This window comes from Triturus cristatus, chromosome 5_2 (assembly GCF_964204655.1).
Source record: "Triturus cristatus chromosome 5_2, aTriCri1.1, whole genome shotgun sequence".
Lineage (NCBI taxonomy): Eukaryota > Metazoa > Chordata > Amphibia > Caudata > Salamandridae > Triturus > Triturus cristatus.
Window position 1 is genome coordinate 515,974,907 of NC_140588.1, and position 27,742 is coordinate 516,002,648.

Consider the following 27,742-nt stretch of genomic DNA (forward strand, 5'->3'; position numbering starts at 1 on the left):
AAGAACTGTTTTATAATTAATTCAAACATTTAACTATAAAAAAAAAATTAAACATACATTTCACAATACAATAAACACAACAGTAGGGAAAATGTTGGAAAGCGGAATAATAATATTTACTATTCCAACTCTGGTGAGTGAATCCGTGGAGAAAGTGTTGGATAGCGGAGGGGGAAAGATTACTATTCCAACTCCAGTGCGTGTTGGATAGCGGAGGGGGAAAGATTACTATTCCAACTCCAGTGAGTGCAACTGTAGGGAAAGTATTGGATAGCGGAGGGGTAAAAATTACTATTCCCACTCCAATGAGTGCAACAGTAGGGAAAGTGTTGGATGGCGGAGGGGTAAAAATGACTATTCCCACTCCAGTGAGTGCAACAGTAGGGGATAGTATTGGATAGCGGAAGGGTAAAAATTACTATTCCCACTCCAAAGAGCGCAACAGAAGGGAACATTTTGGATAGCGGAGGGGTGAAAACTACTATTACCACTCCAGTGAGTGCAACAGTACGGAAAGTGTTGGATAGCGGAGGGGTAAAAGATACTTTTCCGACTCCAATGAGTGCAACAGTAGGGTAAGTGCTGGATAGCGGAGGAGTACAAATTACTGTTCCCACTTCAATGAGTGCAACAGTAGGGAAAGTGCTGTATGGCTGAGGGGTCAAAATTACTATTCCCACTCCAGTGAGTGTAACCGTAGGGAAAGTGTTGGATAGTGGATGGGTCAAAATTACTATTCCCACTCCAGTGAATGCAACATTAGGGAAAGTGCTGGATAGTGGAGGGGTAAAAATTACTATTCCCACTCCGGTGAGTGCAACAGTAGGGAAAGTATTGGATAATGGAGGGGTAAAAATTACTATTCCCACTCCAAAGAGTGCAACAGTAGGGAAAGTGCTGGATGGTGGAGGGGTAAAAATTACTAATAACATTTAAACAATTGTAAAATTAAAATAATCTTTAGAAAAAAAATTAATACTACTAATTAATTTAAATTAACAACTAAATATTAATTCATCAATTAAAAATGAATTACTTCCCACCATTTACACTTCTAAACACGCACATAAAATTAATTACACAATTACAATCATTAATGACTAATTGAAATTAATTAACAACTAATTATTAATTCATCAATTAAAAATAAATTAATTCCCATCTTTTCCACCATTTTCACCTATAAACACCATAAAACGCACCTAAAATTAATTACAGAATTAACATAATTAATTGCCAATTAATTAATTAAAATTAAGTAACAACTAATTATTAAATATTTAATAAAAAACATTTAACACTATAACATCTCAATTCAACAAATGTAAATAAATAACAAATCAAGGACCAAGTGAATAAAATCACATGGGCCTCATTCTGCTCCTTAAGGCTTATAAAAAAGATTGAAACATTTCTGCATCCCGAACTTCTGAAAACTGTAACCATGGCACTGGTTCTCACAAGGATCGACTATTGCAATATTCTCTCTCTTAATCTTGCATCGGGTCTCCTAAAGAGGCTTCAGACATTGCAAAATGCAGATGCCTGGTTCCTTTTTAAAATTACGAAATATGTATCGGCTAGAGGAGCCATCAGGAACCAACAATGGCTGCCAATAAGACAAAGATGTAGGTTCAAGGCTCTTTGTTTGGCTTATAAATCACTGCACGGACTGGGGACAGCCCGTTTCGAGGAGAAACTCAAATGGTGCATCCCAGTGGGGATGCTTCACTCAGGCTCTGCCATGAATCTGACTGCCCCCCCCCCCCATTTAGGAGGACCACCTGTGGTGGGAAGAGTTTTTTCAGGACCACAGCTGTGCTTTGGAAAAGTCTTCCACTGACACTAAAGCTGCTCCCTCTCTACTCACCTTCAGAAAGGTCTTAGAAACCTGTCTTTTCTCACAGGATTAGAAAGGCAATTGATCATCTGCTTGGATTACTGACAGAATATCAATGTAAGAAATATCGATGTTCAAAATATCGAGAAAAAATACATAAATATCGACTCCAATACCTTAATAGGTAAGTAAAAAAATATCCAATCAAAAATATCGAAGTCAAAAATATACATGGAACAAATATCGATTTAAAAAATATAAATAAAATAATGTATGTTAAATATATATAATATTGACATTAACAAGAGAGATAAAGTGACTTAATCGGATCATTAAATCCATGAAAAATTCCTTGGTCATGTCTGCAACTAAAAAGATAGGATACTGTTGGCTCCACTTCTTGATCTCCTCCAGAAACAAAAAGGTTGACAATGGATACTTAAGGGAAGAGGGTATTCCAAACATTGGCTACTGTAGACTATTAAAACTGGTGTGACCGTTTCCCTACCAGAATGAGGTTCACTGATCCAGAACTTCTAGGGCCCCCAAGACATGAGAGATCACCATTTCAGAAGACCAATATCACTAAAGCTAAACCCATTATTCCATGACCACGACACTTCACTTTGCAGTTTACAAGGTACATTCTGCTTTTGCTTGTTATTGCATTTTCTTGTTTGCACCTTGTTTTAGGTGTTTGCATAATCTTGGTGTGTAGATAGTTTACAGCTTTGTTATGCAGCCTGTTAGTTTTGGTGGGAAGGTTGGACTCTTCAACTTAGTGCATTGCTCGCGATCAGTATATTTCTGAAGATCATTGAAGCATTCCAACGTTCCACCGCTGTCATGTTTTCACTTTCAGGTTTAAGCTCATGCTCATTATCATGAACAATAAGTTGTGTTGTCAGCCAGTGGTCCTGGTTTTACCACAGTATTATCTTTCATCACCTTTCTTAATTGAATACCATTTGTATTTAAAGTACTCGTGACTGCACAGTCACTTTGCTGATTGTGTTTCACTGTACCTCGATCCACCCTACACAAATTTCCTTGCTTAACCTTCAATGCTGTTCCACATCTTCCTACAAGAGAGCCAGGGAGGCCAACTTTCTGTTGCCAACCTAAGTACCTATAGCCTAGTTCGAAGGGAACACCAGTACGGTTGTTTTTGGTGCTTGGTTGGCCCAGTGACTTTACAAGCTGGAGAAAAGACTGTGTTTGTATTGGCAACTTACATTACCACTGCTTGTGCTGTTACTAATGCGTCCAGGGCATTTGCATTGCTCTTTCCTGTGCTGTAACCACTTTACAGTGTGTGTTGTTGCTGCCAATTCTGTACCTGGTCTCTGTGTGTAAGGTAAGCTTGCACTGCTGCTGTTCTATCTATTCTATGTTACTGATGGTTGGTACAGCCATGTCAGCACACAAAAACCAAAACTATTGGCATTGCCAGTGCTTGTTGAAAGACTTTGAGGCTCCATTTCCTCGCAGCATCATGCGCAAACCGATCAGTGTAATGTACGAGACACCATGGACGCTCAAGTTCGTGCAGTCACTGATGTTCTTGTCCTTACTGCTGGTTAAAGATAACTGTTACAACCAAACATTGTTTAGAAATAGCATTTCATAATATTCTGTTAGAAAAACATTTTATTTTCAATTCCAGCTGAAAGGCTATTGCTGACAGATGTTGATACTTTGACCAAGCATGTTGCAGAGGCTCAAGACTGGATGAAGAAAAAAGCAGAAAAGAAAACAGAAAAGGAAAGTAAGTCTTTGCATTTTAACCATATAGTAGCATTATGTGGGAATATTTTACCTGTATTGTTCAACAGAAAATTGCAAACGTTAATGCTGATCACTATGATGGAAAATAGGCGAAATTCATGAACACAGTTCTAAATAAGCGCATCATCTGAATATCGGGTTTGTGAGCATGAGCGTCAAGAGTACTTCAGCGTACAACTTTAAAATATTCCTTTTAATTTTCCCATATAAGTCACCAGCCAACGTTCAATATTTAGGGGGTCATTAGTATGTCCGCCCGCCATACCCCCGGGAAACGGGCCTGCCCGCAATGCTTGCGGCGGTCCCGCACCTACAATTAGGATGCGCCCACCACACTGGCGGGCGCATCCCGCATTTGTAACATTGCGGCCGCCGCAATGCCACAAAAGCAAGTTGTGCCTTTCAATGCACAACGTGACAGGCACCGCGCTGTGCCTGCCACATTGTACATTGAAATGCAGCGGGATACCATAGGTACCCCCCATGTGCACCCCTCAGAATCCCTGGGGACCCGCTACGGTCCCCCAATGTCGAAGACCGCATGCCTTTCTGGCCACGGAAAGGCATGTCCCCGCCTGCATACTAATATGGATGGTGGTGTCTACCAGACACCGCCACCATGTTAACAGCTTTTCTGCCCGGTAGGCAATTGGGCGGATTGCCTACCGGCAGAAAACCGACGGATGGTCTTTCCGTGCGCCGGGGTCCCCCCGCCATAGTAATATGGCGTGGGGATTTGGCATGCGGGCGGGCACAAATGTCGGGCGGATCGCCACCGCCATGCGGGCGGTGGCGATCCGCCCGACATGCTAATGGGCCCCTTAGTTTGGGTAGGTTTGCAGCTTTATATCTGTCTATATTTTAGCTTCATCAAAAAGTTTTACATTGGATTAGTAATCTCGGTTAAAGTTTTGTTCAATTTCTCCGTTATATACGTCTTAAGGTTTTCATACTGCACAGTCACTGCTACTTTTACAATTGTCTACTTAATAATGTTGAACCCTCTCATTTTTGGCGTCTTACTTGGGTAGATTTTTTTATCCATCAAAGGTGGCTCTTGTCTGTATAAAGAAAAGGAAAGGAAAATGGACCGGTATTTCTTACTCCTTTCTTTGCATTATCCTTTTAGGGGTATAGGTTCGAAAAGCTGTCATTCATGGCAGAAAAATATTACGTTTGCGGCATGTGTGGCTGTAGAGTATTGGGCAGGGCATAGATAATGCACCCCAACCTGAACTCACAAAATCAGTACGCATACAAACCGTTATTGAACAATTAGTGTTTATTATTTGCTAATCCTTATACTATACCTCAGTGAACATGAATGTTATCAAAGTGATGAAAATATTGACCCCAATTATTGTTCATCATACATCTCTAATCTTACAGAGGCTTCTAGCTGCAGATTCCATACCTTTGAATATCTCCAGGCATCAGACTGGATTCGGAGCATTTTTCATGAGCAGTACCTTTGCGTGCTGGTAGGTGGCGTTGATCAGCTCTACTTGGTGTCGTCCACAACGGAAGTGACGTCCGCTGCACCTATATATTCTCCACCCAGGCACGCTTACATCAGTTCTTTTTGTGCCAACCAGCGTTAATCTGGAGAAGAGCTGCACCTGTGTCATTTTTCGATAGACTTTTTTCAATGGTTTGTCAACTGTTTTTGAGGTATTACCTCCTGGTGTGTCGAAATATCATCTTGTAAGACCGGTTTTAAGCCTTGCGGTGCCGGTCACCGGCCGATGTCAGACCGGCATTTCATCTGTCTGTAGTGCCTGGAGCATGACCACGACAACAAGTTGTGTCCTGATTGCTGAGCCATGGCCCCAAAGGCTTTGAGGGAGCAATCCCTGAAGTTCCTAAGTAGCCTGACGCACCACTCTGCGGAAATCGAGGTCCTGGTCGAAGAGAAGGTCCTGGGATCTTTCCCAGAGCCCGAAGTCCTCTTCATCCCATTCGAAGTCTCCAGGACATTCAAGTAAGAGTCACAAGAAAAAGAGCTATAAGTCGAAGTGCTCTTTGACTTCTCCTTGTCAGTCGACCAACGAAACGAGGGAGCATCGGCGCTAGAGGCATGGTTCTTCGGAGTCTGCGCATAGACTGACTCTACTCCCCTCCGACTTTCTGGCAGTCGGAGCAACCTCCACCCAACTCAGAGTTTTATTGATGCCATATGTCTAATTTTTGGTGGCCCGACCCCATCGGCACGCCTCGGGCCCCGGCTCCATTGGGCCCCAAGGAATTCAAACCTGGATCGGGACTGATTCCGGTTGTACCATCACAACTTTACCTGGCACCGGTCCTAAGCCAATGCTCCTAGCGCCGCTGGCGATTCCATTCCCATTGTAATCCCCGACTCCGACCCAGAACCAACACAGAGCCAGATGGGTGTCACCCGACTCCAACGCTGGCAGGAACCCCTCTTCCTACATTGGAGCCTGAGCCCTATTGCCATGGACTAGGACTCGGCGAGGAACGAGAGGGGTCGCTGGACCCTGAAGAATACCAGCCATACATAGGAGATCCTAATATAGACTGGACTGAAAAACTGGGTGACGCCAGTGAACTGGATACTTCTCCACATGCTTGTATACTTTCTTACCCCCATCGTGACTTTGGAGGAGGGAGCCTCATACACAATGGTGGTGCGGGAGGGCGGCTGCGGTCCTTGACCTTCAGTTTCCCTCTGTGACGTTCCAGACCAGCAGCTTGACAGAGGTGCTGCAACTGGGAGTCTCCTCATTGGAACCCTTACTTCCCCGTTCAATGATGCCCTCACTGACGTCCTGTGGGGACCTGGTTCAAACCCACACAGAATCTCCTGTAAATAGGACAATCACCTGCCGTCATCGCCCCATGCCAGGGCACCTAAACTTCCTCACCCAGCACTCTACCCCAGAGAGCTTGGTGGTCCAAGTTCGACTTTCTAGGGTGCATTCCTTGACACTCTTCTGGACTTGGAATCCAAAAGACTGGACTCTTTGGGGAAATTAATGTTTTACACAGGTCAGTCTAGTATTGCGGTTTGTAAACATCCCATGCCTTTTGGGCTGGGTCTCCCATACTCGACAGTGGCCCTTAGGCGCAATGCGTGGTTAACTGGCTGTTCGGGATGTCTAGGATTCCCTTATGGACATGCCCTTCAATGGCACCCATCTCTTCTGAGACAAGGCAGGATCGCTGGATTGCTTTAAGAACTCGTAGCCTGTAGTGATTGTGCCTATTGGCAGCCCCTCCTCACCTCTAGCCTGCCTTTTGCTCCTTTCGTGGCTATGGAAGGGGCTTTCAACCGTGCCATTACCCTGCCAGCCACCGAGCCGTACATGCTCCTTAGTCTCTGCGTGGACGAGGGCGTGGTAACCACAGACCTCATGGGCCAGGTAACCAGCAGTCTGACCATCCACCACACCCCTCCAAGCCTTCCTATTCTGCTACTTTACCACCATGGGCATCCAGTTGGTGGCAGGATTCTCCATTACCTTCCTGTTTGGCAGTCCATAACATCAGACAGGCGTCCGAAGCTGCTAGTTCCTCCCCTTCGAGACTACCCCTACCTCCATGCTACTAGCTCACGACTGGCTGATGGAAGATCATTTGTTCTTGCTCCACAACGAAGTCTTGGCTCTCTTGGCCAAGGGAGCCATATAGAAGGTTCCGGGGCTAGAAGTAGGCTGTGTTGTCTAAAAAGGACAAGGGCCTTCGTCTTATCCTAGGTCTCCAAGCCCTCAACTCCTTCCTCAAAAAGGAAAAATTCAAGATGCTCATGCTAGCTCAAGTCTTGGCTGTCCTGGAACCAGGAGACTGGATGGTAGCATTGGTCTTGAAGGATGCCTATTTTCATATTGCCGTCCTGCCTGCCCACTGGCGCTATCTGCAGTTTACGGTAGGCCACAAGCATTTTCAGTTCATTGTGCTCCCCTTTGGCCTTACCAGAGACCCTTGGGTGTTCATGAAGGTGATGGCGTGGTTGCAGCTCATCTGCGGAGATCAAGGGTGCCAATCTTCCCCTATCTCGACAACTGGCTGTTTAGAGTGGGCTTGCCCCAGGCTGTTGTCTCCCACCTCCAGCCTGCGGTGAGGCTTCTATAATTGCTGGGGTTCACTATCAACGTGCCAAAGTAACACCTGACTCCCTCTCAGGTGCTCCCATTCATAGGAGCTGTTCTGGACACATAGCAGGTTCGGGCTTATCCTCCTGAGCGGCGAGTCCAGGATATTCAGGCTATGATACTGATGTTTCAGCGTCTATCCTGGGTTTCGGTGAGATTGATTCTGACGCTGCTGGGACTCATGGCGTCCTGTATTTTGCTGGTGGCACATGACTGATGACATATGCTGGCTCTGCAGTGGGACCTGAAATTCCAGTGGGTGCAGCATCAAAGGAATCTTTCTGACTTGGTCCAGATCGCTGAGGACTGCAAAAGATCTGCAGTGGTGGCTAACAAACCAAGATTAGGCCAGTGGCAGACCCCTTTCCCTTCCCCAACCAGATCTGAAAGTAGTGACATATCGAAGGGCTCAACGTCACATCATGGCACAGAGATAAGCTCCGGAACCAGAGGACATCTTCGACAAAGGCCCGGATGTCCCTGAAGAAGATTCCGAAGATCTCAAAATCGTGTTGGAGGCAGACGACTCAGATGACCCCATCACTCCTGGTCAATGAGTGAGTACTACTGCCTCAACCCCACCTCCAAAACCAAAGGCACTGGTGAAGACTTCGCCTGTTGGCCCCAGTTGCGATCGAAAACACACTTCAGAAGCCCCGCCTCCGAAGAAAAAAGACAAGCCTTCCGGTAGCTCGGGACCGAGCAAACCTCATGTAATCGTCCCGCCGGTGCCTTCGGCACCGAAGCCAAAGGAACACTCGGCTCTGAAATCTGTTCCGACGCCTTCCAGCTACAAAGACAAATCGGGCCCGAAAACCTCGAGGTCCGTGGATAAGCCGGCTTCGAACACTTCCAAGCCTAAAGATCCAGCTTCGGCTCCGAAACCAAGATCCTCGGAACCGAAAGACAAGCCTAAGGACTCTACCACTCCTCCTAAGGCCAAAGACCATAAAACACAACACCAGCCCTGCTCGGAACCGAAAAAATCGCAACCGAAGACCGTTCCTGAGGAAAAGGAACTTTTTCATCCGGATCCTGTCGATCTTAGACAGAAAAAGATTTATATTAACCCTGAAACAGAACATGTCGCAGCTGTGACATGTAAGAGGAGGAAGTTACACACTGCACCTGCCCCTCCAGTGCCTGTGAAGAAGAAGGACTCTGTTACATCACCTATGCCTCCTTCTCCTCTACTTCCTTCTAACCCACCTCCTCTTCCTAAATCTATTACACCACCTCCGCCTGTAACTTCTCCACCACATACACCACCTCCAGATGATGATGGTGATGACCTAGGGGTGGGGGGTGACCCAAATGACCCGTTCACAGATCCAGATGATCCACCACAAGATGATTGGGAGTACCCTGTCCCAACAGATCTACCAGACCTCTCAAACCCCCAGCCATACCCCTCAAAACCATCTCCCCCAGACGATAATCTTGGTTTTGGACAATTACTTAATAGGGCTGCCGTTTACCACGGCGGCACAATGCACTCACACACAGTGGAGGAGGACTTCCTTTTGGATACATTCGTACCGTCCCAAAATATTGCCAGTGATCAAGGGAGTCATTAAGCATGCCCCTGAAGTGTTCAATAATTCTGTACGTGGCAGGATTCTTAACCCTAGAATCGATAGAAAATATAGACCTGACCCTGAAGACCCTGCTTACATTAGGGGATAGCTGCCTTTGGATTCTCTAGTAGTTTCCAACTCTAGAAAGCGCTCCTACTCACAAGTGCGCCACCCAAGGTTAAAGAATCCAAATTACTGGATGCTTCTGGCAAAAGGGTAGCTGCGCAGGCAGCCAATCACTGGCACATAGCCAACTCGCAAGCACTGTTGGCTAGATATGATAGGGCCCACTATGACCAACTGGAAACCCTATTACAACATTTGCCTGACCAATATAAAACCCAAGCAAATGATCTCATACAAGAGGGCAAGCTAATTTCAAACGCGTCAATTAAATTCGCACTTGATGCTGCAGACACTGCCTCTAGATCCATCAATACCAGTGTATTCCTTAGACGCCATGCCTGGCTGCACATTTCAGGCTTTAATCAGGAGGTCCAGACTACCATCCTCAACCAGCTGTTCAACCAAGAACAACTTTTTGGCCCGGCTGTAGACCATGCACTCGAAAAAATGAAGACACTGAGGCCGCTAAGTCCATGGGAGCGTTACAGTCTCCACAAACACGTCGCTCCTTATATAGAGGAGCCTCCAAAAAACATTGGAGCAGACCCCTTATCTTAGTTTAAAACCACTACACAGACATCCCCCAGTAGAGGATATTTTAGAGGCAGATACAGAGGAAATAACAAGAAAGGAAGAGGCCGAGGTAATAACAACACTCGCACCTCCCCCTCTACAAAACAGTGACTTCCTTATGCTTCCCCCAGACCATTCCACTCCAGTTGGGGGAAGATTATCACAGTTCCTACCTGTCTCGAATTCCATCACAACAGACAAGTGGGTAAGACAGATTATCCAGTATGGTTACTGCCTGGGACTTACAGCTACCCCCCCCCCCCCCACACATACCACCCAAGCAGCATCCAATGTCCAAAGAGCATCTCACGCTCCTAAAACAAGAGGTTCTCTCACCGCTTCAAAATCACGCAATAGAACCTGTTCCCTTACAACATCAAGGAACAGGGGTTTACTCGATTTACTTCCTAATCCCCAAAAAGGACGGGACTCTAAGACCGATAATCGACCTCAGACCCCTCAAACTATATATACACTCAGATCATTTTCATATGATCACTCTCCAACAAGTGCTCCCGCTGCTACAACAAGGCGATTTCCTTGCCACACTAGAGCTCAAGGACGCTTACTTCCACATTCCCATACATCCTGCTCACTGGAAGCATCTAAGGTTTGTAGTGGACGGACAACACTATCAGTTCAAAGTCCTTCCCTTCGGAGTCACCACCGCACCCAGGGCATTCACCAAATGTCTTGCCGTAGTAGCAGCACACCTGAGAAGACAACACATCCATGTCTTCCCATATCTGGACGACTGGCTAATAAAAGCCAAGTCCTTCAACCAATGTGTTCAACACACTCACCAAACAATACACAACTTGGGGTTTAAAGTCAACTACACCAAGTCGCATCTCCAGCCCTCTCATATACACCAATATCTGGGGGCCACAATAAACACCTCCACAGCTCTAGCATATCCCAGTCCAACCAGGATAGCCAGCATACAAACTCTCATCACAAATTTTCAAGCCCAACACTCTCTCCCAGCCAGAGTGTTCATGCAACTCATAGGCATGATGGCATCTTGCATTTTTATTGTACCTTATGCAAGACTTCAAATGCGACCCTTACAGGAATGTCTAGCACATCAGTGGAATCAGGCTCAAGGACAACTTACAGATCTGGTGTTGGTAGATAGCCGCACACATCGCTCTCTGCTGTGGTGGAACACAAAAAACTTGCCCAAAGGGTGGCAGTTCCTCGAACCTATTCCACAGATAGTACTCACGACAGACGCATCACTCACAGGATGGGGAGCCCATCTCCTCGGACATACAACCCAGGGCAAGTGGACCACTCAACAAAAAATGCTCCACATCAATCACCTGGAACTAGTAGCAATATTTCTAGCTTTAAAAACTTTCCAAGTACATGTACAAAACAAAGCTGTCCTGATCCAGGTGGACAACATTACAGCCATGTACTACATACAAAAACAAGGAGGCACACACTCTCTGCAGCTGTCCCAGTTTGCACAGAACATTTGGAGATGGGCCATCCCACAAAATATATATCTGCTTGCCGAACACCTTCCAGGAGTTCACAATCAGATTGCGGATCTGTTAGGTCGACAGACACAACGGATTCACGAATGGGAACTACATCCCCAAGTTCTTCTACCATTTTTCCACATGTGGGGCCAACCAGACGTAGATCCGTTCGCCACACACGAAAACGCAAAATGCCCAACCTTCACCGCCAGGTTACCACACCCATTGTCCAAGGGCAATGCGATATGGATGAACTGGTCAGGCAGATTCGCGTACGCTTTTCCGCCACTCCCACTGATTCCACTAGTGGTACACAAGCTACGACAACAGTCTCTCAAACTAATCTTAGTAGCTCCACATGGGCACGCCAACCGTAGTTCACAACACTGTTGGAACTCTCAAAAGTTCCCCACCAAAATACTACGCCTGTCCCCATCCCTGCTAATGCAGAACCATGGAGAGATCAGACATCCAGACCCAGGTCAGCTGAATCTGGCTATCTGGCTCCTGAAGTATTAGAGTTCGGTTACCTTAACCTACCACCGGACTGTATGAACATCATTAAAGAAGCCACACGCCCTACTACTAGAGCTTGCTATGCTGCAAAATGGAAAAGATGTTCCATTTACAGCACCAACAATATTGATCCACTGGATGCCTCCATCCAGAATATCATTTGCTACCTACTGCACTTGCAAAGATGTAACCTAGCATATTCATCCATACGTTTACATCTTGCAGCACTTGCTGCTTATCTGCAAAACAGACAACACTTGTCACTTTTTAGAGTCCCTGCAATTAAGGCCTTCATGGATGGCCTCAAAAGAATAATTCCTCCTAGGTTACCGCCCTCTCCAGTGTAGAATCTAAATATTGTTCTTACTAGGCTCATGAGACCCCCATTTGAACCTTTACATAAATGATAACTGCAGTTCCTCACAAGGAAAGTGGCTTTCCTTATTGCCATCACCTCTCTTAGAAGAGTAAGTGAAATCCAGGCTTTAACCATACAAGAACCATTCTTACAATTACATCGTAACAAGGTGGTTCTCAGGACAAACCCAAAAATCCTTCCTAAAGTCATCTCTCCATTGCATCTTAACCAATCAGTGGAGTTACCAGTGTTTTTTCCAAACCCGGACTCCATAGCGGAGAGCGCTCTACACACCCTAGATGTAAAAAGAGCCCTGCTTTATTACATTGACAAAACCAAATCATTTCGCAAAACAACTGTTCGTAGCTTTCTCCCCGCCGCATAAGGGTAATCCCATCTCCAAGGCTGGGATTGCAAGATGGATCGTTAAATGTATCCAAATATGCTACCAAAAAGCGAAACGCACATTAACAATTCCCTCTAGGGCGCATTCCACATGTAAACTAGGGGCCTCTTTGGCATTCCTAGGGAACATTCCCCTAGAAGACATTTGTAAAGAAGCAACATGGTCTACAACACACACCTTCACCAAACACTATTGTGTAGATGTGCAAGCCAAACAGCAAGCTTCTGTGGGCCAAGCTGTTCTTAAAACTCTCTTTCAAACTACTGCAACCGATACAGGTGACCACCGCTAGGGGAGATACTGCTGTACAGTCTATGCAAGTGTGAGATCTGCAGCTCATATGCCTCGAACGGAAAATGCTACTTACCAGTATGCAGCTGTTCTTGGCATGTAGAGCTGCAGATCCTCACACGCCCACCCACCTCCCCGGGACCTGTATCTGTTCCAGTTCTATCCTACTTAGATATACACACGGATATCTTTTTCTTTCTACTAACTCCATCATTTCCCATCATGGCGAAAAACAATCTAGGGATGGAGTCGATGCCCATGTGCACTATCGTCCAAGGGAGGAGTCACCTATCCCGTGACTACAAAGACTTCTTCCAAGACAACAACAAGGTGCAAGCATCCGAGCCCAACACCAGATGGCGATCTAATGCAAGTGTGAGGATCTGCAGCTCTACATGCCAAGAACAGATGTATGCTGGTAAGTAGCATTTTCCTTTATGTGCATATGGTAACAGCTATATAGCACCTTCAACAGAATGTGAATCTTGTCGGAAGTGCTACCACTTTCAAATGTTATACCATATGTACTACATGTCATCAGTATTAGTTAGCATAGCATTCTTTTCTCCTTGAGATTTGGTAGACCCAGCTCACCAGCATGAAAACAATTTGAAGTCTGACATTTTGCGCCCTACGTTTGTTTCTGATTTACATGCATTACTTCCCTCCTTAATTTCTCCTCCCTGCTCAAATGTTATTTGCAAAGATGAATTAATTAGACTATTGTCACTTTGATTTATTATCTGTAAATCTTTGTTTCTTTGATCTGTGGCACTGTGGAGGCTAAATGAATAGAACTGTTTATTGTAATACATGTTCTTGTTTGACCCTCTTATAAATTTGGTTGGATAAACTCCATTTGAATATGTATGAGTCCTATGTTGGATGGTAGTTTTTCCCTGCATAGTGTACAATTGTTTCTCCTGCTGCGAATATCTTGTATTCTAGATTTTGGATTTTTGGCCACGGCCTCATGCTAACCTTGCATGTGTGCAAAAACCTAGGCTGGTCCCTTGATATGAATTTTATATATCTACACACAATTTCACGTGGGAGTCGTTCAAAAGGAGGGACCTCATCTCTGAGTTTGAGGAATCCACCATCTACTTAACATCCTAATTTCAATACAACTTAATTTAGCACAAAAACAATTTGTGAACAGGAAAATCTTAATTTATTTCAAGAATGTATTCACTCAATACATATACAGGTTAATGTGATGTATAGTGCAGATGACGCAGTGCTCAAATGGTGATTGTATTTACAAGATATAATACATAAAACACTGTAACATTAACAAATGGCTGTATTAATTTGTCCAAACAGAAAAAAGTAAAGGAAGTTCAGGCAGATTCGCAATCCTTTTTCTTAATTGCTAATGCCAACCAGTTAGGAGGGTTTGTCGACGTTTCGACCTCGAAAGGGTCTCCTTAAGACAGAGTAATCCAACTACCAAGCCATCTTTGTGTGGGTGTAGATTATATCATCTGTATGTCTCCAATTAATGGCTTCAAGAGTCCATTAAGTACACATTGCTTTCATTCATACTCTCTCCACTTCAAAATGCATCCTAAGCCAATCCTCAGCTCGTAATATCTCAAAAGTCTGAAACTTAAGCTGGAGAATACTCTGCTCCTCAGTGCACTGTCACTCGCATTCTGTAGACTAGATATTACGTGCCAAGGATTAGCACCATACCTGTGCACTTACATCAGTTTCTTTCTTTTCCCTTCCAACGTGGACCATGAGCTCCGCTCCTGACTTTATTGGTGTTCCGATGGCTCAAAAAATGTCATCAGTGTGCTAGGGAATTATGTCCCCACTGAAAATGGCAGGACACAAGCAGTCACGGGCCAAATCAAGATGTGCCTTTTGTTTTTGGGCGACAGGCACAACTCAAAAGCATGTGATTAAAGCGCCCTAATGCACACCATGGTGAACTGAGACCGGAAGGTGGAGTTATATGTTGCCAAACACAAGAAAAAGTTGCTGTCTTTGTTAATTCCTCTGGAAATCTCTGTCCCAGGCGTCATCACAGTTCTGTTTGTCCCAGTGCTGGCTACAGTGCCTTTCCCACCACTGCTCCATTTCCTGCTTAGAATTCTCGATTAACTCCAAGTCCAAGTACCGGCATAAGAAAGCGAAGTGGGACTCTCATCCTGGAACTCTGACTCCAAATAGAAGGTGCCAGGGCATTAAGATGTTAGTCGCACTCCATCAAGGACACTGGCCATGAAACCATTACCTCAGTTGGTATTGACATGCCTGAGCTCCCCGAGTTGTCATCGAACTCGAAGCAGATAGAGGCCTTCAGAGGGACCATGCAGCAAATTCTTAGTGCCCTTCCGGCTCCCTCTGGCATGCCTTTGGGTATACTCCGGAACCAATAGGGCCTGCAGTCCTGTTACTGCTGGTGGGTCCCTCGCTATTGCAGTCTGTACCCTTAGGCACCATTTCCAGGCCTGTACCAACTCTGATACATACCTCCACTCTGACCAAGAGATGCACGCTGGTTGCCTCCACCCTAACCCGTCAGAACCCAAACTGACGTCAGCTTGAGCCAGTCTGATGTCATGTTATAAAATTAAAAATGTACCACCAGTTGTCATACAGCCTAGCTCTAACGCAGTGTCTCTACTGCATCACAGCTATCAGTGGAGGCCCCATTTTCTCTTTGTGTTTTCTGACAGAGTAGGGTGCACCTCAAGATACTGATTATGATGGAATGGTGAGGACAATTAACTTGTTGTCCCATCATTATACTGGTGATGGCTTAAACCTTGATTTACAAAATGCCAGTGGGGTTAATACCTCCCCTGAGACAGAGCTTTACTTGCAAAATGAGCCACGAACAGAGGATGGTGCCTCATTTGTAGTGGGACAGAAGGCAGCAAAAGAGCTAGAATTACAGCTACCCTCCATGGAAACTAAAACTAATGTCATTTTTTTATAACCTACTTTATTGGATTTTATGCAGTAAGGCCATCGTACATAACAGTACAATGCAAGATAATGGGGTTGAAACCGTGGAACAATAAGAAAATCAAGACTTGCAACCCTGCAACACTAATTCTTTCCCTTCCCTCTTCTCCCCACAATGCTCCCATTTTTTTAGTCATGTGCTGTCAAACGTGGCTATGCTTTGTATGTGGGAATTACCATGTCCAGTGTCTGCTCTGGCTGTCCCCGGCGTATTGTGAATTCCCTGATATTCCGTCAATTTTCCTCATATCCTCATGTGTTTATGGGGGCAGCCTCTAGCATCTTACACCGGTTTTTCTATGCTCATGCAGTTGTCCTCCCCCCTCCCACAACTCTTTGAGGAAGGAAAAATGATAATCTTTCCAGTATCAAGTGATGTCCCGCTTTTCCGCTGTGATTGGCAGTTTATGGTATGAGCCATCTACCTCTGAGCGAATATGTAGAAGGACCAGCTTGGAGTCTAAAGATATTGTCCAACACAGACCCATCCCCAAATGGGAGAAGATCCAGCTCCAATATGAGCGTATTGCAGGTGAGCTCCACATGGTGCGGAGGAAGTCCTCTTCCTGAATCTGACACCTGAGGCAGATAGAGGAAGATACTACTTCCATCTTCAGCAGTCTGTCATGTAAAGTATACCCTTTGTAAGTACTTGCGGAGAGCCTCTCTGTCCTCTGCCCACTCTTCATCTGTAAGGGTGTCAACGTATTGCTCCCAGGCTGAGCGAAGAGCCACATAAGTACGTGCCAGAGTGTGGTAGAGCTGTGTCACTTGGTGTTTAGTCAGATCACCCATTGTTAGTTCCGCCTCCAAGGAGCTAAATTCTGGAAGGTTGCTGAGATTTGCCATAATCTGCATCAGGGTGTGCCTAAGTTGTAGGTAACAATAAAATTGGCTGCGTTGTTGGGCAAACTCTTCCCATAGGGTCTTGTAGGATTTAAAGCATGTGTCTTTTTTCAGCACACTTTTCAAACCTAGATTTGCTCCACACCCTGCCATCACAAAACACAACCACATTCAAGCGAACAATGCATTTGGGACCCGAGTACTTTAATTTTCCCTTGGGTGCCCGCCCTGGTCCCCTGATATACATAAAATCCCCCACTCACCAATTTTGGGCCGCTATGTTATACTGGTCATCAAAACACGTCTTGTACTTGGCTTGGTATCTTTCCACCCCACAGGAATCTACCACCTTCATTCAATCCTCAAACTTCAACCAGGCCTGATTGAATTTGGATCCAGCGAATCTTCCCTTCAGACATTGTAAAGGTGAGAGATTGGTCACCACATGGGGTGCATTACAGTGTGCCCACAGCTTCTCCCTGACAACCGCTCTGAGCGGAACTCTATTCTCTACTGCTATCTGAGCAGAAGCTTTAACCAACCTTTTCATGCTCTCAACCAGACTTTTGGCCTGCATTGAGTACAATTCTGTATGAAGGTGTGTAATGCCCAACTCATTCATAAACTTCCTCGTTTCACTAGAGATTAGTTGCTCTCCATTGTCGATGACAATGAATTTAGGCACCCCTTCCGAAGCAAAGACATCCTTCAAGAATTCTCTCACAATACTGGTAGTCACAGTCACAGTACTTACACAGCAAGCTGATACCCACTATAACACTAAAACAAACCTTTCTTCTTGTGGCAACAAGCCAAAGGAACCAGCAATGTCCAACCCAATTTAAACCAGGGTTCCTCCAGAACTGTAGCTGGCGACAGTGGTGCAGCACTAGTAGCCTTAAATTTGTCATTCGCCACACGCAAGATGCAATCCCTCACCACACTTTCCACTTGACTATCCTACTTCAGCCACCAGTTCCATTCTCTAACCCTCACCGTGGTCAAACTTCTTCCTAAGTGTCTTTTGTGCGGAAGGTTCACAATCTTGTCCCGCAACCGGACAGGGGGCACCAACCAATTTCCACAAAACAAGTTCCCATTGTCAATGCAAATTTCCTCTAAGACATTCCAAAATGCTCCTGTATCTACCACAAGTTTTTTGATAGCAGGCCAACCTGACATCACAAGATTCTTGACCAACTCCCTTACTCCATCCTTGGCAGCCTTACTGTCCACTCTGCTTTACTTATTCTAAGTTTTTTGACCCACATAACAGGGTCAACGTCCGTCTCTGCCCAGACAGGTTTATCAGTATGCAACTGTGATGAGCAGTCCATGGAACATTTTTAGCCCCTGGAATGTATTTAGCCTGACAATTAAACCCCCACAACCCTTCTACCCACCTCTTAATATGTAGGGAAGTGTTATCCAAATTTCTGCACCTTAACGGCTGTACAAGGGGTCTATGATCCGTCCTGAGTATGATTGGAAACCCCCAGTAGAAAAACTTGAAGCGATGTATTGCCCAGGTGCAAGCCAGCACTTGATGCTCAATAATAGGCCTTGAGAGAGCGCGATGTGAAAGCCACTACCTTTTCTGCCCCATCACTCACTTGGGACAAAACTGCACCAAGTCCCTTTAAACTTGAGTCAGTTGTAAGTTAAGTGTTCTTGGTGACATCGAAATGACCATGAACCAGTTTTTAACAAATTCAACTATTATGAACTTGAAGGCTCGTTCTGCTTCCTCAGACCATTCAAATGGTACACCCGTGTTCAAAATTGATCCGACAGGTTTCACGACACTAGCAAAATTCTTAATAAATGTAGAGTAATACTCCTCCATCCTCAAGAATGACCTGATCTGATCTTTGTTGGAAGGGGATGCTGCCTCTATGATGAAATTTGCCAAATCAATTTTTGAGCATATCCCTTCTCAATATATTGTGTGCCCAAGGTATGCAACTGAACCCACCCCAATCTTACATTTCTCCTTATTAAGGATTAGTCATCTGCCACTCAGTCGGGTCTCCACATATCTAAGAACATCATCATGTGGTTGCCTATCCTTTCCATATACCAGGATATAATTCTGAAAATACATCACATACCCTATACCCCTCCCACCCCCCAACACCAATTTCATCAACCTTTGGAAGCATGCTGCCACTGGAGCTAGTACAAATGGTAATCTTTTAAATATGTACACTCCTAAATGAATGAGGAAGGATTTGAAGCTCTAGATTCCTCATGCAGCAAAACCTGGTGTGACGCAGCAGACAAATCCATCACACTAAACATCAACACCCCCTTGAGTGTGGCAAGAGCCTCTGTGATGTTAGGCAATGGTTGGCAATTAACCCAGATGCATTGGTTAAGATATCTGAGATCGACGCACATCCAAAGCTTGGTGCCATATTCTTTTGGGGCAAGGAATACTGGGGCCTACCACTATGAGGATTCTATATCCTCAATGACCCCCAACTTAATTAATTTTTCAAACTCCTGTTGTAGGGGCTTTAGCATGTGTTTGGGCACTTACCTAGACTTATGCTCCACTGGCTTGGCATTTTTCTTTAAAATGAGTTTGTGCTCAAACCCCTTAAGTAGACCCAGCTGCTCATTGATCACTTTCAGGAATTCATTCACTAATCCTGCGTCTTCCCCGATGGTGGATATCATCATGACCTGGTTGGGGGAATTGGAGTTTCAGATAATCCCAAAATCTCTCTGATGCCTCCACCCCAACAAGGTTTCCCTCAGCTTGCCCACATAGATCTTCCTTACTGTCTCTCTCCCTTTGAAATTTATTTTCATCACTGTGTAACTGTTTTTTGTGTTGCTTACCAAATTGCAATTTAAGTATTATTGGGTATTTGTGTTTATATCTCCGGGTAGGAGATATACCAATGTGTTAGTGAGTGTTGTGTAATAAATAGACATATTTTTATATATTTATATACACAGAGTGTGGTTCTTTTTCGTTTAACCTACACTACATGATTAACCTGGTAAAACGAGCAGCTTAACACTGCTTCAAGATAAGCCTCTTTGAGAACGTTCAAAGGTCATCAAAGGCCACTGAAATCAACATAAGGGTTGCGTGGATTAGTGCAAGGTGCTTCACTTAAATAAGTGTGCACCATATACTAAGCCAGCCTCCAACACTCGCATAGGTATTTTGTCCCTCTACGCCTAAATTGTGCAAAAGTACACCCTTTTTCCTTGCTGCAGAACTTTTTTCTCCCCAATTGCTATTGAGTCGGAGTCAAAAAGGCGTTTCCACCTCTTCCATGGTAGAATGGGCTCAACAGATTCCGACACAAATTGTGGGTTGAGTTGCAACATGTTTGCCACTGCCATGTTATGGAACCTGCAAAAAAACGAATACAATAAACTAACAAAATTAGCTGACACAATAAACTAAAATAACAAGGTAAATGAACAAGCTAATATAACAAGCCAAAAGAATGAAAAATTACGCTTCACTTTAGATACTGGGCTGTGCCATGTATTCATCTCCCTGTTCGATTCATTTCCTTCACCTGCGTCTGTACCCCAAACATGCAAGATAAATATCTTTTCATTTTTTTGTCCATGCCTCCGGTAAAATTGTCACCCAAGAACTGCCGCTATCACATGACACCGTAGTCAGCCCTGGCATTGACTCTGCTTTCCGCTCTATCGAGTTCAAGGGGAACGAATACATCGACTAGTGTTTTACTCTCAAGTTGTTGTCGCCCCAGCAACCTTTGCTGCGTCCAACACGCAATGTAGCCTCACAAGTGTCAGTCTCAAGCTAACACAGGCTTGACAACATTGTGCGATGCTTGAAACCTGCTGCGTACAGTACACAATGCCGGCTGGAATGCCTTGACCAAAAATGTTTGCTGAACAGTAGAGTTGTCATGCTCTGAGTTTCTTTGAAAGACGCCACTGCAGCAACGCACCTCTCTTGGCAACTGCGTTGTGGATTCAGTAGATGCCACTGTGGCCAGCGGTCCTTGACAACCACTGAGAAATAATTCAGTTGGGATTCCATTGGGCCCTAGGAGTTATCTGGTGCTCAGGTGGCTCAAAGTGTCCGAGAGCTCCTCTGCTTCCAAAGAGTGTTGTTCTGTCGCAGACAGGGTCTGAAGCAGCAAATCATTCACAAATCTGTCTATCAGGGGTTGTGTTAGTGTATCATGTTTAGCGTATAGGTCTATGTAGTACCACGCAAAGTAATTTTCAATTTGCCATTCTCCAGTAATGTGGGCACTATCTTTGGCAGCGAGGCAAAGGATCAGCGTGTGATGTTGTATTTTGTGATGTAGATGGGTTGCATGCACCTTGTAAACAACGTGGCCTCAGTTGATCAAGCAAGACCCACTAGGAAAATGAAAGATCACAAATTCCCTGGAATAGCACACACCTTGATCTTGATTCATTGGAACACTTACAGAAAACTTGTTCACTTGCTGATGAGCACAACTGCGCCTGGAGTTACTCAAACAGGACCTGGCACCGCTTTAGCTTGCTAACGGAGGAACTTGACTCTTCCCTGATTTTAATACAGCGTCTACCTCTTTTTTAAAAACTGCTAGTTGTGTTTGTTGTTTTTAAAATTGAATGTGTATATTTTTTGTAACTGCTTGCACTTTTGCACAATTGCTCAACTCTGATTGCACTCACACTCTTGCTCCGTGGTCCGAGCTGTGTTCAATGCTCGTGGGGGGGTCCTAGCGCATAGTTGGCCCCGCTTTGGTGGCCATTTTCGGTTTAGCGTTCTAGTCACTGAAACTCGACTTAAGGGGATAAAAGGCCGATGAAGCGACCGCGCTGCGGACGGCAAGCCCGTCTGCGCCCGGCCGGGTCCAGGGGCCACGACCCCTGGCCCATCCGCCCTAGTAAGGTACTGCTACAGCTCAGCTCAGTTAACTCTCTTCAACATTACACCCGAGATGAATTGCCTTCACTCCCTTGATCCCCACAGATCTGTTCTAACTTGCCAGCATTGCCCGTTTGGTTTTCAGAAATCTCTTCCCCCTCCTACTTCTGTAAAATTGCCTGTAAAAACATTCAAGATTCTTTTACTTAATTGCAGATCCCTTCCTAAACATTCCACTGAGCTGCACATATTACTGACTACTGAAAATCCAGATATCCTGTTTCTCACTGAAACTTGGACTAACTCCTACTCGGGCCCTGATATTATTCGTGCTCTTCCGCCAGACTATCTAATACAAAGGTTGGACAGGCCAACGGGGGTAGGTGGTGGAGTAGCCATCATTTATAAAAAACAATCTGACTTGTCGAACTTTTGGAAGTCCTTTGACTGAGTGTGAAAACCTTCATTTTTCTGTAGGTCTTACCCCTCTGCTCTCTCTCTCAGGTATCCTTATATACCGTCCCCCCGGACCTTCGGCCCAGTTTTTATCCTCCCTACCTGAAGCCATTACCAACTTAGCCACTACGGCCTCCAACTTTGTTATTCTAGGGGATTTGAACATCCACTTCGACGATCTGACATCTAAAAGTGCTGTGGAACTTTCCGCCGATCTTGCAGCTCTCCAACTTCTGCAAAGAGTACCTTATGCTACCCATGTGAAAGGACACCTTCTTGACCCTGTCTTTTCAAATCAGCAGGAGCTGCACTGTCGGAAGCCCTTACCTATCCCCTGGTCTGATCATTATTTGATCTCTCTCGGTTGGTCCCCCAAGGTGGCTATTCCTCCTGCTCGGCCTGTAAGGAAAACTACCCTTTGCTGGAGGAAACTGCAGCTAGAAGAATGGGCGCTCGCCTTAGATGGCAGTGTACCCTCGATAAACTCAAATCCGGAAGCGGCCAACGACCAACTTAATCACTGGATGGAAGATACTTTAGATATAGTTCTCCCTAAAAAGACCTATATAGTGAAGGTGCGGGGGGAATATCGGAGAGGAACTCATCAATGAGTGCCTCATCAAGGGGCTCCCGCTTGGCGTATAAATCCCGGTAAAAGGCAGCGAACGCTTGCGCCACCGCCTCGGGGGAGGTGTGGAGGCTTCCGTCACCCGCTCGGAGGAACGGGACCTGCGTCTGGGCATCCCGAGATTGGCACAGCCGGTGTAGCATCTGGCTGGACTTATCCCCCCATTGATATATGCGGTGTTGGGTAGCAAGCCACGCCGCTTTAGCATTATCCGTCAGCAGCTGGCCCAGCTGACGCTGGACATGCAGCAGATTCCGCCGGGTGGTGGGATCCGAAGACTGGAGGAGCCGCGCCTGCAGCCGCGTAAAATATTTGTTTTTTATAGCATTCAGGTTGCGTTGAGTGTTTTAACTGCAACCAACTCATGCCATGAGCAGAATAAATTAGCTGACAAGTTGCATAATGTGAAATGTAGGACTGCTGATTGTAGGTGCATAGGATAAACGTATTCAAAAAGATAATCCCATGTAGGTACATAGGATAAACATATTCAAAAAGATAATCCCAGATATCACTGTGCCTTCAATTTGGAAACTGCAAAGTCAAGCAAGATGGTGTGAAATACCTGTGCAGCCTGAGACATATACCTCAGCTTTGCTATGATAACAATACTACATCATTCCTCTGGAACCAACAGTCCCAGCCACTGCAGCATTTACTATAGGTGATTAACGAAGTGCTAAACTCGAACCATTGCACTGTAGCCCATCAATATGCACATCACCCCCGAAAGAACTACATGTTTCGGGTGCCCTGCTGCTAACCGATCAACTTATCAGAGCTGCGTGCGCCCCATGTATCACTTTAGTCATATTTTGTACTCAGCAGGCAAGCTTGGGCGAGGTGAGTGGAGGCCTATGTTGCTGGATCTTACAAGCTCACTGTGTAGGCAGTTTCTTATCTAATCTCATCTTTCTTCGCTAGTTGTTTACTGCACATTTGTGTTAAAATCTTAAATGCTAAGAAAGTTACTTTTTTGCATGCATTTTAAATGCCTCAATCCCCAAGAATAGAAGGCTGTTTGTTTTTTTTACACAAATTGTGTTTTTATTCCTGTGAGAAAGTTGATTATTAGTTGGGGTGAGTGGTAGTCCACCACAGGTAATAATGTCACTATTGTTGGTTCCGGCAAAAAAGGTTCAGAAATTTAAACCTAAGCTCAATCTCTGGCACAGAGCGGACAGGCTTAACTTAAGAAAATGTGTGAAGCAATTAGAAGAACCAAAACTGTTAAAACGTTGAAAACCCAATACAATAAAAATCCCACTCCAAATTACAAAAATAGAGGATAATTTAATGACCAAAATCACACCAAAATGACAAGCATTGCATAAGGGTAACCAGAGGTGTGAATATTTAAAGGTTTATATAAAAATAGCACCAAAAAGTGCAAAGCACCAACCCTGGGCAACTAGTCTCGCTAGACTGGGACTTTGGTAAAGTTTAAGGCCTCTCACAATGGAGACTGAGTCAGATTTGTCTTGGTCGAAAAGTTACCTTCATACTTTGAAGCCGGAGGCTGCATCTGAAGATGAGCTCAGTGATGACTTGTTAGTGGAGTACGAGGTCTCAGTGAAGCTGTCCACTAAGGCAGGAAAAATCTAGAGTTTGCACCCAGGAAGTATTCTGTATCAATTGGATGCTGCTCGGCATTGGGCCCGGTGAAGATTTCTACCTTTGGACTTAAACTCTTTTCTGGTGTTCGGATTTTCTCAGCGGAATAAGGCTGCCGCTGGAGAGAATCTGATGATGTTGGATGCCGGTTGGAACCAGTCCTCCTGAAACTGATTTTCTGCCACAGACAAGAACGTAGTGGACGCTGGGGTGAAGTCCGACCCATCTGCGATGCTCCCGCAGTTGATCAGATGGCAGGTTGGTTCAAATCCCTTGACGGTTCTCCAGGCAAAACTTTAGCAAATAAATTCTAAGTCTGAGATTTCTTGGTTTAGGCTGGAAGCGTGCACTCTGACATCAGCCAAGAGTTGAAAGACCTCAGGAACAGTCCCTGGGGGGATCAGGAGGCACTCCAGCAGAAGCCACAAGTCGTATCCAGGCCAGGTCCAATTGAAACTGGGCAACTGAGCGCTTTCAGGAGAGTGGGCCTCATGCAGCTTTTATGTCCCTGTATGTAGCAGGGTGGTAATATTATGTGGTATGGCTGGGAGGCCTTACCATGTAATATTTAAATGATACCCAAAAGTGGACCTCAGATTCACACTAGTAATCCTTCTCTCAGCTCTGGCAGAGTGGCAAAGAGCAGACAGACTTAATTAGAGGAACATGTGTAAATCATTTTACAGTACCAACAGTGACAATGTGGTAATTAAGACCGAGACATCAATGCTGATGAAGGTAAGTTTAATACCACAATTGAACTACACAGTAGCGGAGGGCAGACACACAGGAAAACATCTCTGCAGCCAGCACAGAACACAAACATTTAACTGCCACAACTCCCTACCCACATTCCATCAGCACTTATATAAGATGCTTTGTAAGTAGAATGCGTAGTGCTGAAGTTTCAGAGGAATGAAAATTCATTACATAAGATATCACACATCTTCCCTTAAAATAAAAACCAACAACCCCACATCACATATGAGAACTATAACGTTTTAAAATAGTTCTGGACCTTTTTGCAAAGACACATGAGAACAAAAGGAAATCTTTTCATGTGCGAAACCTAGCTGGTTTTATAATAGTTCTGGAACTTTTACGTCCAACACCACTGATACTTCCCCTTTCCATTTTTAGTATAGCCCATAGTTTCTTGTGCTTCCTTGTTGCCAACATCACGAGAACCTTCACAATTTTCGGGAAATTACCAGTCTTCATAACTTTAGCCATATTCCACCAGTGACCTCCTTTGACTTTAATAGCATTGCCACAGATCTTCTCAACCCTTACAGGAGCACCAAATTTACTATTTCCTTTCTGAACATGGACAGTCACAACAAGAGCTTTGACACTTTTTTCTTTTTTAAATCAAACCATGCTTTCTGTTTTTCTTGATTCTGACCTGCATTCTTCTTTACAAGTTTAACAACTGCTGTAAATCTGTCTTCATTTGGACATCCACGCAGGGCGGAAACGAGAATTGGCTTTTCTTCCTCTAAGAAGTGCAAAAGGAGACACCTTGGTAGTTGAATAAGGTGTGGTGCGGTAAAACATGCAGCATACTGCCTTAATGATATCAAGATTGCTGATCTTAGCCCACTTGAAACATTCACCCCCCCCCCCCCCCCCCCCGTTCAACCTCTCTACCAGGCTATTTGTCTGTGGGTGATACAAAGAACTCTTCAAATGCTTGAATATTTACACATTGCATCAGGAAAGATTCAGGCCCCTTACTCAAACTGGGTGCCATTGTCGGAAAAAAAGAGATTCAGGAAACCCGTCCCACAATAAAATGTCTCTTAGAAACTCCACTGTGGTTCCAGCCTTAGGATCCTTAACCATTTTGAGCTCTGGCCATTTTGAAAAGTAGTCCATCACAACCACAATACCTAGAACCACCTGATAAGGTATCGTATGGTCCTATGACCTGAATACCAAACTTAATCCATGGTCCACACGGACATTCAATAGGCATCATGGGTAGAATGGACACCTTCAAACTCTTTATCAGCAGAGTTACACTCCACACAACTTTCCAGCTCCTCATCCACCTCCATATCCATTCTAGGCCACCAGAACGATTCACCAATACGTCTCTCTGTGAGAGACGGACCTATGTGTCCCTCATGGGCATTGTTTACGATGCTACTTCTTACAGCGTGTCGTTTAATGAGCTTATCCAACCTAAGAATCATTCCGTCCTCCACTAAAATCTCATCACTTATTTTGCAGTATGGTTGCACTAGGGGAGAAAGAAACTTTTCTCTAGGCCAACCATGTCTGACCATATCAATGACTTGTCGTAACACTTGGTCTTTAGACATGGTTAATTTCCACTCTTCTTCCATGCACACCTTTTGTTCAGGGATGTCTATAGAAGGCACAAGACAATCTTCTTCTACATCCTCATCCAGCATCTCAGTCAACTTCATATCTCTGTCACAGTCATCATCGGCTGTACAGGGAAAATGGCTCAAGAAATCAGCTCTGCCATTTCTCCCACCATGAATGTTTGCAATTGTATAAGCTTAGTTGACAACCTCAAAATACTTGGGGAACAACACTTGCTACCACCCCCACTGAGAATGGTGACCAAAGGATTATGGTCAGTGAGTTGTTTAAAACGTCTTCCCCAGAAATATGTTCAAAATTTCTCTATGGCCCAGCAACATGCTAATAACTCCATTTCAATACCTGAATACTGCAACTCTGCTTCACGAAGCACCCTAGATGCAAACTTTATAGGGTGTTCCATATCTCCATCATATTGAGTAAGCATTTCTCCAAAACACACTTGACTAGCATCCACTGTAATGCAGCTAGACAAATTGGGATCAAACTGTTTGAGAGCCTTACTTTGGGCCAAAATACATTTGATCAGTTGGAACCCCTGATCACAGTCATTAGTCCACACAAATGTTGACCCTTTTTTAAGTTACTCACTAATAGGTCTGACTCTGGTAGCGAAATCAGGAATGAAATGCAAGTAGAACTCGCACAGACCCAAAAATGATTCAACTCCAGCCTTATCACATGGAGAAGGAGCCCCCACAGTGGAGTCCACTAAACCTGGTCTGGGTTGAATACCTTCTTTTGAGATGATATGTCCCAGATACTCCACTTCACTTCAGTGAAACTTGCATTTCTCTTTTTGTAATACTACACCATAGTTGCTGATAACTTTCAACACATTTTGAAGAACAGCATCATGAGAAACCATATCTTTACCAAAGACCAACACATAATCCTGGAACACCAGAATTCTT

General features: G+C 44.7%; 1 protein-coding gene across 3 annotated transcripts in view; it reads left to right on the forward strand.

Annotated features, from left to right (window-relative positions):
* Positions 1 to 27,742, forward strand: part of TRANK1 (tetratricopeptide repeat and ankyrin repeat containing 1) — a 1,100,402-nt gene that overhangs the window by 1,032,326 nt on the left and 40,334 nt on the right. For all 3 annotated transcript variants that reach the window (XM_085607558.1, XM_085607559.1, XM_085607557.1), the window contains one exon: positions 3,507 to 3,608. In XM_085607558.1, the coding sequence (XP_085463684.1) occupies positions 3,507 to 3,608 (102 nt within the window). The remainder of the gene's footprint in view (positions 1 to 3,506; positions 3,609 to 27,742) is intronic.